The sequence below is a fragment of the Littorina saxatilis genome, linkage group LG4, assembly GCF_037325665.1.
Source record: "Littorina saxatilis isolate snail1 linkage group LG4, US_GU_Lsax_2.0, whole genome shotgun sequence".
Taxonomy (NCBI): domain Eukaryota; kingdom Metazoa; phylum Mollusca; class Gastropoda; order Littorinimorpha; family Littorinidae; genus Littorina; species Littorina saxatilis.
The window spans coordinates 60,381,048-60,397,905 of record NC_090248.1 but is presented as its reverse complement, the minus strand read 5'-3'; the positions used below and the strand labels follow the sequence as shown (position 1 = coordinate 60,397,905).

At 41.0% G+C, this 16,858-nt stretch overlaps 1 protein-coding gene across 1 annotated transcript in view; it reads left to right on the top strand.

Moving 5' to 3' along the window:
• The window catches only part of LOC138965669 (uncharacterized), a 66,871-nt gene extending 55,077 nt beyond the window's left edge, over positions 1-11,794 (top strand). Inside the window, exons 6-11 of the mRNA XM_070337844.1 lie at positions 5,361-5,479; positions 6,209-6,310; positions 8,939-9,095; positions 10,005-10,176; positions 10,722-10,869; positions 11,403-11,794. Coding sequence (XP_070193945.1) covers positions 5,361-5,479; positions 6,209-6,310; positions 8,939-9,095; positions 10,005-10,176; positions 10,722-10,869; positions 11,403-11,599 — 895 coding nt within the window. The 3' untranslated portion in view covers positions 11,600-11,794. The remainder of the gene's footprint in view (positions 1-5,360; positions 5,480-6,208; positions 6,311-8,938; positions 9,096-10,004; positions 10,177-10,721; positions 10,870-11,402) is intronic.
• Positions 11,795-16,858: the final 5,064 nt, after the last annotated feature.

Sequence of the window (16,858 nt, the reverse complement as noted above, 5' to 3'; positions counted from 1 at the left end):
TGGGACCTGTAACTAAACTCCTCAACTTAAATTTCATTTATTTTCTGCGACCCTTAAACTTTTTCCATTTCTAATTCTAACAACAAAGCAGAAGAAAAAAGTTTGAAAAATGTAATAAAGCTTTTGGCTTATTTTCCACACCATACTTCTCTTCTTCTTCGTTCTTGGGCTTAGAAACCCACGTTCACCCATGTTTTTAGCACAAGTGGATTTGTTTGCGTTTTTACCCCGCCATTCAGGCAGCATACCGTCATACGCCGATTTCGGGGGAGGCATGCTGGGTATTTTCTATTGCATACATACGGCACTGGCACACACAGAGGGATTTGAAGCGTAAAATTACTGTCAGAAGAGTGTTAGGCACACACTGTAGTGTAGTCAGTAAGTCACTATGGCAGTTGGCACATCCTAGATGTAATGCTGAACTGATTCAAATTGGTTTGACTTTGACTTTGAGTCAGTCGCGTGTTTGGCGCGATATCACTATCAGACTGAAATGCTCTCGCCGCATTCCCTGTATTAGCGTATACGGGGAATGTTCCCACAGGAACTCTACCTCCAGGAAATGCACCAGGAATAATTACACCCCCACAGGGATATTTACTGAGATTGAGAATAAGACTAAGAGAAGTAAACAATCATAATAGTAACCTCACTCCACGTCGCAATACAATGCAGTCAAAATCTTCAACTAAGTTTTCTTCTTTTTTCTTTAACTCCAACCAACCTAACAACTCTATTTTTAGGGGTCATGTTACCCTAATCCAATTTATTTGTGTGTGTGTATGGAGGGGGGGGGGGCTAATGCCACTAAGTGATTAAGTCGATCAACTCGATAAGTTCCTTGTGAGTTTGCGTACAATCTGGACAAAATGGTTGACTGACTGACTTTTAACACTCATGTAGAAAATAACCAGAACGAAAATGAAAATAACCAGAACGAAAATGAAAACAAACCCCTCCTCCCATAATTCCTATGCAGCCATGATTCTACTTGGTACTTACTTCATCAAATGCTCGATAGATATGTTGGGGCAAGTGTTTTCTTGGTTCCCACTCCCAGGTGTCATCTGCTGGAGAGTAACCTTCCCAACGTACTTTGTAATAGTACTTAGATGCTGCAACAAATAAATATCACACGCATTTTAAATCACAAAAGTATAAACTAGTACTATCACCTACGTTCATAAATTTAAAACGCAGTGGCTACACTTACGCCGCCCGTAACTTTTCCCTTCTTTGCTTTGATTATGCCACAAAGCATTTCAAGTCCCCGCCAGGGCCGCGCTCTACTTCCGGTTTGGGCGGCCATTTTAAAGCGTGGGTCGAGTGAGGACAGACGTGTTCAACAGTTCATTAGTAGTGGTTGTGCGTTTCTACCCGTATGCAGGCCCGTTTACTTTAGTCATGGATAGCGGACTTCACAGCGAAGCAGATTTGACAGTAGAAAGACTTTCAACGAAGCATTGCAGTTTGGCGAGTTGGACTATGCCTGCATCAATGGAGGACGAAACCATCTGATGTAAACAAACAACCACTACATGTTCCCTCCAATTAACCTGTACGCATAGTACACATACGGGGAAAATATAACCCAACATTCAGTACAGTACATCCTAGTACTCACCATGGAGGAAATTCCACCACAAATCATACACAAATCACAAATGATTCAATCCTTCATTCCTTGTTTGGAGAAACAAAATAACGGGATGGGTTGAACAAACAACTAGTCTACTTCACTCCCCACATTCACCTGTACCATTAGTACAGATAATTCCAAAAATAGTGCTAGTCTTTCGGATGAGACGAAAAACCGAGGTCCCTTTGTGTACACTACATTGGGGTGTGCACGTTAAAGATCCCACGATTGACAAAAGGGTCTTTCCTGGCAAAATTGTATAGGCATAGATAAAAAGTGTCCATCAAATACCCGTGGGACTTGGAATAAAGTTAAAAAAAAATTCCATCTCACAGGGCCTCTATGCGCCACTAATAGTCAGAATGTTGACCCTGGGCGTTAAATGGAAGAAGAAGAAGAATACGGAATAAACCCGTTAAAGGAACAGTGAAATCTATAATCACTGACTGAGCCTCATATAAGCCTCAATCACTGAGAGGATATACATGGAAAATCAACCACCAGTACATAGCCATAGGTACAACTGAACTACAAGTAACATGTCCCAACGTAGGATCACGCCGCGCCGTTATCAAAGCAGTCTGGCCGAGTGACTCTACGACTCGTGGAAAATGTGTAACCGAAGCCTGCAATGAGCGGGGAACGACAGTAAAATGACATGATGCCGTAACTAGAGAATTTCTGAGTCGAATTACGACTTGAAAAGGCGTAACAGTAGCCCCTACCAATTTAAAAATGGTGTCACTTCACGTAATCATCGATTCGCCCAAGGAAACTTGAGAGAACGCTTGTTTACTACTGATAAAATTCCTTACTGTTAGAATTACCGAAAGAGGAAAAACATTCAATTCTGAAAATGTATAGTTTAAAGAGAAAACTGTCTTACCTTATCATGTCGTCTGGCAAGAATTTGTTTGATTTGAAAACACCTCTCATTTCCAGAAGCCATGGCTGTTCATCCGCGTCGCTCCCTATAACGCATGCGCGAAATATAGGTATCACGTAAAACGTGGACACGATGGGTTTCTTTGCCCGGTTGGGAAAGCTCGTCTTTTCATGATATATATCTCTCACAGCTCAAACTTCACACGAAAATATTGTATGATAATTGTTTAGTTATATGAAGAAAGCCTTCACACTCAGTAGCCAAGCTTATAAAGTGATAACAAATATATATATTAGTGCTGCTAATCTCGTCATTTAGCAATCGGATCCATATTTGTATGCATGTTTATGAATGGAATACATTTTATCTAAATTAAAAACAAATCAGAATGGTTTTTTTTTTCTAAATTGAGGATGAAATTGAACGAAATACATTTCGTAACAAATCTACAGATTTTATAATGAATTTAATTTATCAAAAAACTCCAGCTCACGGTCGCCGGGCAGAATGTCTCATCTTTTGATAAAATCAAAACTAAATGTGCAATCTTCTCACCTCTCCCCCCCCCCCCCCCCCCCCAAAAAAAAAAAGTATAACGGTTACTTAACCGAACAAAAAACCGTCTTGAATGTTGAGCAATTTTTCTCTCTTCTGATATCCGACTTTACAGTCACGTTTCTTGAGTCATGACGTTTAGTACCAGAATATCTGGAAAACAAAAACTGCATCAAATGTTCAAAAATCAATTCTAATCATTGCAAGTATTATGCACAGTGTACCTAAATAGAATAATAGAAAGAACAGCACTCAAAAGAACAGAATAACTTTAATGTGTAGGGGCCTATATGTTCAGGGAGATAACTTGTTTCCATTACCACGGTTACCTATAAAACACAAAATATCACATAAACGTGCAAAAATTGTTTTGTTTTTAAAACCAAGACCATGCCTATGTTCTACAACCAATTCTCTATCAGATTTCATTATTTTTAAGAAATCAAATTTTCCCGCTTTTTTTGTTAATCCCCCCCAAATCATCCAAAATGCATTTTCTTGCATTAAACCAACTATAACTGGATAAAGTGTAACAGAAAGAATTTTTTTCATTTAAATTGTCTACAGAAACTATTTGAGAAACACTAGGTATTTTAAGAATCACAACTTCACAAAACTGCAGAATGCGCACGCCTTTCTTCCTTTCCATTACAACGGTTGCCTTATACGTATAAACTATTTTTTTGTCAAAGTTTGAAATGACCACCTCTGATTTTCAACTGTTACATTGAAAACTGAATTGATTTGGAAGTCAGAAAAAACTAAATGGGTACAGGTGGTTGATTAAAAAAGTGTACTATTTTCAATTTTGTGTCCATTGCAGTAAATTTGCTTGGATTTGGTCACCTGTGAAATGCTTTAAGCACGATTAAAAGGATACAAAATTACCATTTCAAAAAAAGACAATGTAGAATGCTTTGATCAGCTAATCTCTTGATGTCAAACTGATATGGGTGTGGGAAAATATAATTTGAAACGGTTATCTTCGAAATTCCCAAGTAACCAATCCAAGTTATTACCACGGATTTTTGAGGCAAAGTAAAACACTCACAAAAGACAGTTTATTGTAAACTTTAAAACAAGGGACTTTTTCCGAAGTTGATATTAAGCCTAAAGAACACACTGACAAAAAAGATTGGCAAAATCTTTTATCAAAGTAGAATTATAACTGTTTTCCCAACAAGTTTCAGTTTTTCGTTTTTCAAGTACAAGGCCAATATAATGTGTATACCAGGTGAGCATGTTTTTTTCTACCACGAAAATGTCGTGGTAATGGAATAAACACACAAAATTTTTGACTTCAAAATACAATTTTACGACCCATTTGCCTTCAATATCTGGGTTTTAAAATCTGAGATTGATTGATGCATATTTTTATGTTAAGCAACCAAACTTTGGAAAATCGTCAAAATTCACTAAATGTATTAATTGTGGAGAGTATTGGTTTTTGCCACCCATACGATCAGCACTTAACGTAGAAACATCAAAAAATTACCTCGGAGCATTCACCACTCTCGGTGGTAATACCACTTTTTCTAGGTAACATTTTCCAAGAAAAGGGTTTGTGTGTGTGTGTGTGTGCCAAGGGCTTGACACATCTACGTATAGTTTAACGCCTTGACTGCTACAATAGATATCAGCTACATTTTTGACTATCGGGAAAAATCAATATACTGCCACGGGAAACAACCGCTGTATATAACCGGCCCTTGGAGTTGCAGCAAGATGATTATCTCCCCCCTGAGACCATTTTCTTAGTTTGGGTATAACCGTTTTACCTTGAATGTTATCATTTTGTATTGATTTTTTAAATCAACTCTTCCGGCTGTCAAAGGGTTTTAAAGTATTGCTTAGTTTTGTCTATTGATTGATTGATTGAATGATTGATTGATTGATTGAATGATTGATTGATTGTTTGACTGACTGATTGATTGATTGATTGATTGCTTGATTGACTGACTGGTTTATTGATTGATTGATTGGTTGATTGATTGATTGATTGATTGATTAATTGATTGAGTGTTTGACTGATTCACTGGTTGATTGATTAATTGGTTGGTTCGTTCGTGTGTTCGTTCGGTTGGTCAGTCGTTTGTTCATTCATTCATTCATTCATTCATTCATTCATTCATTCATTCATTCATTCATTCGTGTATTTATTTATTGATTAGTGATGTATTGATTTATCGATGTTTTAGGTGGTTGGGTGATTGATTGATTGATATATATTTTGTTATTTGATTTGCTTTTCAAGTGTACCTCTTTCTTTTTGTCCAGACGAATACGCATGCATCCAGACGTGTTCAAAGGCACGCAGAAAGAGTATCACTGGTGGGAGAGGTTACGCTACGGCTTCTTCGACGAGGACGATCCTGAAGTGTCCGTCGACATCGAAGGTCCTCTCTTTGTTACGGGCCATTGGGCCATTTGTTAATTGAGATACGAACATTCTGTTCATGTGAGAAGGAAGTGCTGAATATGATATATGATTCCACTGATTGGTTTCTCTAAATGTCTCAATGTCTTATGTATTCCTGTCCTCGCGAAATGTTCATTAGAAATAAAAGTTTGTTTTCATTTCTTCATGCTGACATGGGTTGTTGTTGTTGTTGTTGTTGTTGTTGTTGTTGTTGTTGTTGTTTTGTGTTTGTGTTTTGATTTTTTGTTTTTGGTTTGTTTGTTTGTTTGTTTGTTTGTTTGTTTGTTTGTGTTTAAATGGAGGGGGGGAGGTACTTTCCAGAATACAGGGTATAACATGTTCAAGAAAATCCACTTTTGTTTTTAAATCAAATAACCTGCTGGTTTTCGTTGAGTCAAGAGCGACCAACCAGCAAGTATGGACGACGCTTTTAGCTTAGTTCTGAGTGTGGTTTTGTGACTTTATTCTTGTTATTGTCCATCACATAATCACTTTGTCACAGCTTTTCTTTTGTGTATACTCTGTGTTCAGTTCAGCGTCTGATGAGTTAAAGATTCATGAACGTTATTTAGTGGGGTTTTGTTGTTGTAAATCAATGGTTCATGATAAAAATCGTTCTTGTTTTAGTTGATTGTTTTATACTAGATAGTATATCTGAATTTAGTTTCAAATATGATATTCTTATCTTGTGCCTTTATTGATCTAGGAGGGACCCCATTTGAAGACTACATCGAACTAATCACGGGGCGCGAGATCTATGACCTGGAGGATGAACTGGACAGCAGGGGGTCTTCGCTTCGCATCTTTGGTCAGTATCAATCAAAAGCGGACCCAAGAAATTGGCATGTGTAGAGTAAACACTATTTTTCCCTTCTTTGAGCAATGTGGCTACAGAGGCGGACTAAAATCATGTGTAAGGCAAGAAACTGCATTAAAACACAAACACTGAAACGAAACCCGTTGTCAAAATTATGTTCGTGATGTATGATTTATGTTACCTGTCTACCAATTAAAAAAAGTTGTTTACAAACAAAACAATAACCTGTGAATGTGAACGATTTATGTTACAGGAATACAGAATACCCATAAAGCTAATTCATCAATTAGCAAAAGCAACAACTAATGTAGGCCTGTGCTTGGAAGAAATATAAGAGGCTGATTCGTCTCTGTTTAATTATTATTGGTACATTGATTTATAGCAACCCGACAGCTGTAGGATGACAAGGTTTCAACCTTTTAGTCGGCGTTTGGCCCATAGGGCATTTACGCTAACCATAGACCATTTATCCTGGACTGCCAACTAGCTCTCTCTCCGCTCTTTCTCTCTATTACGAGGTAGCGGCCTCTCGCATTTAGGAACCTACGCTTACAAGCCTTTTTAGAAATCAGGGGGACGTGATATCCGTTGTCGATTGTAAACATGGACGAAGTTGCCGAGGTAAGTTCTGAAAATGCTAAAATAAACTCAGCAAAAGTGCATAATTTATGGAACATGTTTTTCGATGAGTTTTGTTAAGTTTAGTTTGGAGTTTTGGAAAATCCAGTTCATTGTCACCTCCCATTGTCACAAATAATTGGAGCGTGCTTTCTTTTCACTGTCTTCGAATCGCTGGCCTTTCAAACCGGACGCGACGCGCCCCTGAAAGTCGAGAGTCGTAACCTCGAAGGGTCACGTGATGAGTTGGCGGTCCAGGCTATTTGGTCTATGCGCTAACACAGTGCACAGCTAAATACCACACACAAACACACGCAACATGAGAGTGCACGCAGGCACAGCAAGCAGTGATCTGAAGGGGTCTATGTCGACCAAAAGTGGGTGTATTCCATGCACGTGGATTGCTTTCAGGCGTGTTCCTTGTATACAGGAAACACACCCGGGTGGTTTCCTTATAGAAAAGTATGATATCGCTAAATCTCGCGCAAAGCGGGGTACTGCCGTAAACCGGTTTGGATTAATTACCCTAGCGTTACTTCCCCTTCCAAAATGGCCGTGCGACAGGAGAATCTTTCGGAAATCCTGAATTCGTATGCGGCATACAGCTCAGCAAACATGCTTTGGTGAGAATGACGGATAATCCGAAAATATTTAGTGTAAGGAACATCCCCCCCCCCCCCCCCCCCCAACAGGTATTCTGTTTCCATCGCTAGTACTCTCGTCCATTAAACCGCTTTCACTTTTTTTTTTAATCTCGTAAGGCCTAAAAAAAAATAGGTGTGGTTACGGTAACCCGACCTACCCTATTTTTAGGGGCCGATCCTATAACTTTTTATTACATTTGTCAAAAAAAAAAAAAAAAAAAAAAAAAAAACGAGTGCAAAAAACGCAATGAAAGCGAAAGCGCCCGTGTCGCACACTTATTTCCCTGTCAAGTAGGTTTAATGTGTACACATTAGAAAAAAAAGTTAAAAAAAAAAAAAAAGTGATTGCCTACCTACCTACCCTATTTTTTTTGGCTATGTTACCGTAACCACACCTATTTTTTTTTTTGGCCTAAGCTTGAAGTAAACTCCTTGCGTCCAACGAAAGTGAAAAGACTATGGGACGCTTTGCAGTATGTCGTTATTGCGAGTAATTTATTTTAGCTGCGTTTTCTTTTCTTTAGTTATCGATTTCAACTGTTGTTCAATACAAGTTGCAAAACGGAATCAACAACCCTCTTTCATCGTCTACAACGAATGTGAACTAGGCTTACAGATCAGAACATGACGTTCATGACAATACACATCAGTCTAACAACGTTGTCCCAGGCTTCTTTGTTGTAGACAACATTTCACGACATCGTAACGATTGAACGCGGAATGATCAACTGTTAACGCAACATTTACCCCGTGATTAAATAGACAACAAAGCATATTAACTCTACCTGTCCCAAGATAGGCCAATTGGTCCTAATAGGACGTAAACAAACAACTAGTCAGTTAACTGAGGTCAACAACAAACAAACAACTGGTCAGTTAACAATAGGACTGGGTGGCCGAGTGGTAACGCACTTGCGCTCGGAAGCGAGAGGTTGCGAGTTCGACCCTGGGTCAGGGCGTTAGCAATTTTTTCCCCCCTTTCCTAACCTAGGTGGTGGGTTCAAGTGCTAGTCTTTCGGATGAGACGAAAAACCGAGGTCCCTTCGTGTACACTACATTGGGGTGTGCACGTTAAAGATCCCACGATTGACAAAAGGGTCTTTCCTGGCAAAATTGTATAGGCATAGCTAAAAATGTCCACCAAATACCCGTGTGACTTGGAATAAAGGCCGTGAAAGGTGAATGCTCGCCCTAATAGGCTTGAGGTTTGCTGGCCGATGTGAATGCGTGATATATTGTGTAACAAAATTCCAACTCACACGGCAGAAATAATATGTAAAGCGCATTGAGCATATAAATGATTATGCGCTATAGCAAATGTCCATTATTATTATTATTAATGCCCCGTTCGTTGCAGGTGACTTTTCTCCGTCCTACCTGTGGGACCCTCACAACTGGTATGTGTTGGATGGCAACCAGGGCTGTCAGGAACCACGCGTCGTGGTGGGTCAACACATACACCACGTGTTCCCCGACGCCAAGATTCTGCTCACATTCAGACATCCCACTCCCAGGTAAACGTAGCCTTCGTTCCGCCCTTCTGTGTGTGTGTGTGTGTGTGTGTGTGTCATTGTGTGTGTGTGTGTGTGTGTGTGTGTGTGTGTGTGTGTGTGTGTGTGTGTGTGTGTGTGTGTGTGTGTCATTGTGTGTCATTGTGTGTCATTGTGTGTTATTGTGTGTCATTGTGTGTTACTGTGTGTCATTGTGTGTTATTGTGTGTCATTGTGTGTCATTGTGTGTCATTGTGTGTCACTGTGTGTCATTGTGGGTCACTGTGTGTCATTGTGGGTCACTGTGTGATATTGTGGGTCACTGTGGGTCACTGTGTGTCAGTGTGGGTCACTGTACGTGTGTCATTGGGGGTCAACACATACACCACGTGTAAACTGTTGCCAAGATTCTGCTCACATTCAGGCATCCCACTCCCAAGTAAACGTAGCCTTCTCTCTCCCTCCAGGCCTCTGCCTCAACTTGTCTCACGTATTCATGGGAGCTAAGTAAGGGACGTAATCTTTGACAAAAAGTTAGATATCAGAATGTGTTATGTCGTCATGTCAGAATGGTTTCCGCGTTCTTGGTTTTGGCACAGACCCTTTGTTTGACAATTGTTGTTGTTGTTGTTGTTGTTGTTGTTGTTGTTGTTGTTGTTGTTTGACAATTGTTGTTGTTGTTGTTGTTGTTGTTGTTGTTGTTGTTGTTGTTGACACGGACTCTCTGTGCGACCATTGTTCCTGTCGTCGTCGTAGTCGTTGTTTTTGTTGCTGTTGTTGTTTTTGACGACATTATTGCTGTTGTTGTTCCTGTTGTTGCCATTGCGGTGGTTGCGGGTGCGTCGATGTAGGTGTCGATTATCACTTTCATGTATTTGGTGTTAATGGTAGGATTGGAGTAGGCTAACACGGTCAATACTTGCTTATTCACAGACTGTACTCTCGATTCGTGTCCCGAATTCCACGGACCCCCAGCCTGCGTGGGTCATCCCCGGAAGACTTCCACGACTACGTGGTCGACGGCATTGAGAAGTACAAGGCGTGCTTCAGAGAGTGGTCTATACGCCATTGTGCCTACAACGTGTCCGTCTACAGGGAAAGCGTGGTTAGACATTGTTTTCATGCTTCATTTTGTTTAAAATTATGTTATAATTATAGTGAAAGTAAATTGCAAGTACTTCACCCTGACTCATAACAGGATTCCTTTTTGAGGCTGAAAGCTTTTCGTGAAACCAGGAAAAAAGATTCAACCAAAATACACCCACTGTGTAACGAAATAGAACTTTTTGGAGAGTGTGACCTACAGATTTGATGTTCATAATGATACACATCTCTCTACGTGGGCTGTTCTGAACGTCCTTACAATCTCATAATATCGCACAGAACATAATAATTATTGTTCATATTCACAATGATACACATATCTCTATGTAGATACATTTGGCAGAGGAAATGTTTCCAGTGTCTGTTTGAACCGACCAAGACTTACACGTTATTTCACGTTACAGGTACGGCTTGCGGAGGGAATGTATCCAGTTGTCATGGCCGATAGAGAGTGGATGTTATTTCTATACTGTAGGTACACTTCATAGAGGGAATATTTTCAGTGTTTGTGTTTGAACCAACCAAGACTTATGTTATCTATTACAGGTACGGCTTGTGGAGGGAATGTATCCGGTGTTCATGGCTGACTGGCTGAGGATATGGCCCAAAGAACAGATGTTCATCATGCGTTACGAAGACTACGGAGGCCACGAGAGGGAGAGAGTGTCTGAGGTCTACGAATTTCTTGGACTCGGTGAGTTGTCCTCATGTTTCTGGGCTGATGGAGCGATGGATAGATGAACGGATGGATGTTGATGGTAAGGTGGATAAATATAGGGACGGGGGGATGGATGGATGGATGGATGGGTGGGCGGTTATGTGTGAATGGGTGTGGGTTGTGGATGGATGGCTGGTTGCGTATGGAAGGCTGGGTGGATGGGTTTGTGTAGGTATGGATGGGTAAGTCAGTGTGTCTTTGAGTTGATGAATACATGGATAGAAGAATGAGTTGGTGGATTGATGGATAGGCCCGATTTCGTTTGGTTGCGTATGCCATGGATGGTTGAATATGGAAAGGTGGTTCTTAGGGGGGATATGGATGTTGAGTGGATGGATGGGTGGTTGAGTAAAGATAACGTGGGTATAGATGATGGATCGTTGGGTTCATGGGTGGCAAAATGAGTTCGCAGATGGATATATTGATGGATGGATGGATTGATGGATGGATTGGTAGTTGGGAGACAGGATGGCTCAATAATTATTTTGCACCGTCTTTATACCGTGCAGCCAAGCTGAACGATCAAGACATGGACGCTGTGGCCGCTCACGTGGTGGTCAACTCGGGGTCCGACGAGTACCACCGCTACGGCCTCATGCTGGACAAGACACGTAAGGTGCTGGACGACTTCTATCAGCCCTTCATCGACAAGTTCGCCCGCCTGCTGCACGACCGCCGCTTCCTCTGGAAGGACACCATCCACTGACGACCTGAAGGGCCTTGGATGAGGCTGGATTTTGACGAGGGGGGGGGGGGGTGTGGTTGGGTGCATCCTCAATGAGATGTGTGTGTGTGTGTGTGTGGCAGGAAGGGGGGTTGGAGTGTGGTTAGGACGGACATGTGGGCGTGGGTCTACCTGTGCGGCCGTCTGTCTGTGTGTGTGTGTGTGTGTGTGTGTGTGGGTGGGTGGTCGTGTGTGTGTGTGTGCTAGAGTGTGTGTGTGTGAGTATATATATGTGTGTGTGTGTGCGTGTGTGTGTGTGCTAGTGTGTGTGTATGTGTGTGTGTGTGCGTGTGTGTGTGTATGTTAGTATGTGTGTTAGTGTGTGTGTGTGCGTCTGTGCGTGTGTTTTTGTGTGTATGTGTGTGTGTGTGTTAGTGTGTGTGTGTGTGTGTGTGTGTGTGTGTGTGTGTGTGTGTGTATGTGTGTCCTTCTTTCGGTCTGTCTCTGTTTCTAACTGCAGCGGTAGCAGCTGTTAATAAAGGTACATGTTAACATGCAGGTGATGAAGTTCTTGGGAGTTGTACGCGCGCTTTTGTACTTTAGATATCCCTCCCCTCCAACTCCCCGTCAACACACACACACACACACACACACACACACACACACACACACACACACACACACACACACACAACTACGCACATACACATACACACACACATACACGCATACGCACACACACATACACCCGCACGCACACACACTCACACTGACTCTCACACACACACACACACACAAACACACACACTCACGCATACAAACACATACACAAACACACACACACTCACACGCACATACACACACACACACACATACACGCATACGCACACACACATACACCCGCACACACACACTCACACTCACACTCACACAAGTATGTACGAATTGCCTACTAAATGCGTTGGTACGTTCTAAAATATGACTAATTCGGTCATGTAGCACGACTTCATTTGATACAATTTGCAACAATTCAAAGTAGTTCGCCACAGTTATCCACAAGAAATTTGGTTGATTAAAAACAACAGGGGTCGAAGCCGTGTTATAATAAAAGAAGCAGCAATGTACGGATACATGTGAACGTACGACGATAGATCGTTTGGTATACTGTCGCCGTTAACTGGACGCCGGCGACATAAAAAAAACACCGGAGAAACGAGACACGGTCAACCAATTCCAAACCCTTGTCGATCATGCGGCAGCTGTTATCAGAGGTGATGTCTTTTAAGTTAAAGCCGACCGTGGAGAGAGGAGACAGTTTGGCGGTCATAGGTTGTAGGTTATTATGAGTTATTTCTAATATGCTGACTGTTAGCAAATGATAACTGACATGTCGAGAAAAAAGATATTTGTAAAATAGATGTGACAGTAATAATGGAGTTCACATTGAGGTTAGTCCAAAAACAATAGCAAATGTTGGGTTAAACAGACGGATTGGTTCCCGCCAAACGCAGAATTTTAAATACGCTGCAGAACTGCTTACAAAACGATTACAAAACACTTATTCCATTATTGAAAAGGGGGTATCAGGTAATGCCCTCGTTTTTACAAAGTGTACCAAAGTCGATTAACTTTATTATGTACGATGCTTGCTTGCAAATTACAACACAAACGCGAAATACTGAACTATTTGTAGAGTTCTAAGACATTGCAGACAATGCAACTGCGAGAAAGTCAGGTTTTAGCAGTGTGAAAATCCACTGGAAACGGTCTTATATCCCTTCCGTTAACATGGCTTCGTCCGGCGATACATGTATGACACTGACCCTGAAGAAGACCGGATGGCCTTATAGTCAACTATATGTATTTGTAGATTCCAGAAACGGTCAAACAATATGGCTGTGAGTCATGATAAATCTGTCCATCCGCCGTGTCGTCTGCTACATTTTGCCCGCTTTTGCACATAGATTTGCACTGAGGTACTGAAAAGGTTTTCCCGCTAAACTTCTCTCGAAGAACGAATGAGTTTGGTGGATTGGTCAGTCTGTCACATGTTGTGGGGCCCCATACGGGTTGAAAGGGACACTGTCGTGGGTTTTTTTTCAAAATCTTCTCGAATGCACTACCGTTCTCACGAGATCAGTTACTTCTGTTTTGTTTCGGGTTTTTTTCAATTGACACCATGTATGACAGATGAAACAGAAAAGTTGTGAAGATGTACAAATTAGGAGGGGAAAACGAAATAAAACAAAAGTAACTGATCTCGTGAGAATGGCAAACGAGTCATGTGCACTTCTCCCAAGGCTTTACAGAATAGGGGTCTCAATAATTTCTGCTGTAAATTCTATGTTCATGTGTGTACGTTGATATCACTTTTTGTCATCATTTTCACGAGTTTTCATTCACATGCACCTGGTAAATAAATCTCATGTTCCTCGGGGAATAAATCCCCGGTTACCATAGTTGCAGGAAGCCCTATTACATGGATAATCAAAAGCAAACCCAATAGAAACGCTCGAGGATTCTTCGCTTCTTTTCATTGGCGTTTCCCCAGACCTAAACAGACGACAAGACACTGCTTTGCAAAGTTCCAAAAACCAACTGGCAAACTGGCAAAAGTAAACAAAAAAACAAAACTACTTCAATAAATTCGTCACAAACAAATGAAACCTACCGATATGTCATGTCTTCTTACAAAGTCATGGAGTGCGTGTATCTTTGTGTGAGAAACACGAACGTCAAGTTCAAGTCAAACTAATTGACCCCTGAGCTGACACACACATTTTGACCCGTGCACAAGACGTTGTATCGATAAACGAAGCACAAATAAGAAATAATGATAAAAGCAAAGAAAATAGCAACAAGATACGCAAACATCTCACAAAGCCGAGCAAGCAGATTGACAGGTCTAATGAAAAACAAAGAGGTACTGAGTCGGAAACAAGATCGCGATTCTTTCCTTCGCTGCACGACGCAAATCTTCTGTGACCTTTGACTCAACGTAGCTTCCACATTCGATTACTAAGCTTAATACTCACAAGGAACTTAGTCGATAAATATCGACAGGGGGCGGACAAATGGTTTACATGTGAAATGTGTGTATATGGGTGTGGTTCTGAAACAAACAAACCATGTGAACCCCCCCATCCCACCGCTCGCGGGCTGAACGACTGACGTCACATGTCGCTTCGGTCTTTTCCTGAGAAGAACACCGCGTGTACATAATACACAATTCGATCGCGTAGCACTGCCAATGCACATTTTCGCAACGAAAACCGTGCTACTGTTTCTTGTGTGTTAAATCTGAAAGCAATATAAGTGAACGAACAATTGAAAACTGATATCACGTTACTAAACTCCCAAAAGTAATAAATTACTTCTGACTGCGGTACACAATACGGCAGTCACCTCTGCGAATGCTGTCGAAGAATCTAACCGAAAGTAAACATTCTGGGAATCTACGCGCATCGGCCTTGACGCAAGTTCAATACTTAGCCAATGAGCGCGCCGCGGCGAAGTTGGCCGCTGTAAGTCTCGCAGCGCTGGCTGGCTGAGCGAGTTGCGTGTCCATCCTTTTTTGGTCCAAGCCGCACCGTAAGCCAGATTAGTAGGTGCTTGATTTTGGTATTTTGATTTTACATAACATTAAACCTTTCTTGGGGTTCATGGTCATGGCAACAGCCATAATAATATTATATCATGTATAATATTACATTTCAGCATATTTGAATTACATGTCATCATACCAAACTGTCATACATTTTTATTCCTACATCATTCTGATCGATCACAACCAAACCTACTATCAGTGGACACATCCAAATGTAAGCGCCTGTTCTTGACAACTTTTAATCGATCTAAAAATAGCAACTTGCTGGGCCCTCTGCCGCCAACAGACACTGTTTGGCCTGTAGGTAAAATGTACAATGTATTTTCTGATTTGTGCACAAAAGCTTTATTTCTTTTTTCTTTTTTTTAACATAACAATGTTTAATGTCACTGTATGTTTAAAAGACCATGGTCATATTTGTAAAAAAAATGTTAAATTAGAAAATAAATAACATTTTGGTTCATGATTTTTCCTACACCTGTGCTAAAAATAAGAAATAAAAATGTCGGGTATATAAGTCTCTCAAATACAGCTAGGTATGAATGGCTCGGTTTGAGTTTGTTGCAGTTGACCCTGCACAATGCGACATATCATGTTTTTGTTGAACAATTTTGACGTCACCCCTCCCATAGGGTGACGTATTTCACAACTTCCTGTGTTACACAAACTCTGTGATGACCAATTTTGACGTCACCCCTCCCATAGGGTGACGGATTTCACAACTTTCTACAGATGAACAATGTTGCCTTCACCCCTCCCATAGGGTGACGGATGTCACAACTTCCTGTGTACACAAACTGATGACGTATTTCACAACAAAATGGCGCTGCCCATGGTCAACCTCTAAACTATCCGTATAGAATGGGGGCGTCCTCGCCCCCATAACAACTGAAAGCCGAGGGAGTGGAATACCGAGATGAACAAACAGAACTGTGCATCCTCAAACCTGACATATTCATCCCAACATTTTATGAACTCTAAAATACAGAAAGTTGCTTTCACACGCCAGCTTTGATTGCCAGTGGTTATCCGCACGGAACTCGTGTGGTTATCACATGCAGTTGAATCAACATTTTTATTTGATTAATTAATTCAGGTATTTTTCTTATTTGCCATTATAAGATGTTTGATGGGTTGTTGACAGACCAGCTTTTGTGTCGTCCGAGGGGGAGCATATCGTCTTTTGTTTCATATTTATTGACCAAGGCCGAAGGCCGCGGTCAATAAATATGAAACAAAAGTCGATATGCCCCCCGAGGCAACTTTCTGTATTTTAGAGTTCATAAAATGTTGGGATGAATATGTCAGGTTTGAGGATGCACAGTTCTGTTCTGATTGATATCACGGTAGCCATACACGTTCAAATTAATTCAGCAGACACCCACAGAAAAAAACACCCCACAAAACCAGACAATTCAGAGTACAATTGCGAGAAAACGCAGCAGACATGATCGTAATTAAGAGAATAAATTATTCAACATATAACAAAAATCCGAAGCAGATAGACGAATAATTGGCATTTGCAAGTCAAGAAGGGTTGAAGCCACCTGCGTGCAACTGAGACTTAAAGGCAAAACAACTCAGGGTTGAAACAACCTGCATGCAACTGAGGTAAAAAAAAAAAAAAAAATAAAAATAAAAACAATAAAAAATTAAAAAAAGATGCACGTGTGAAAACCCATGCACTCTTGCAA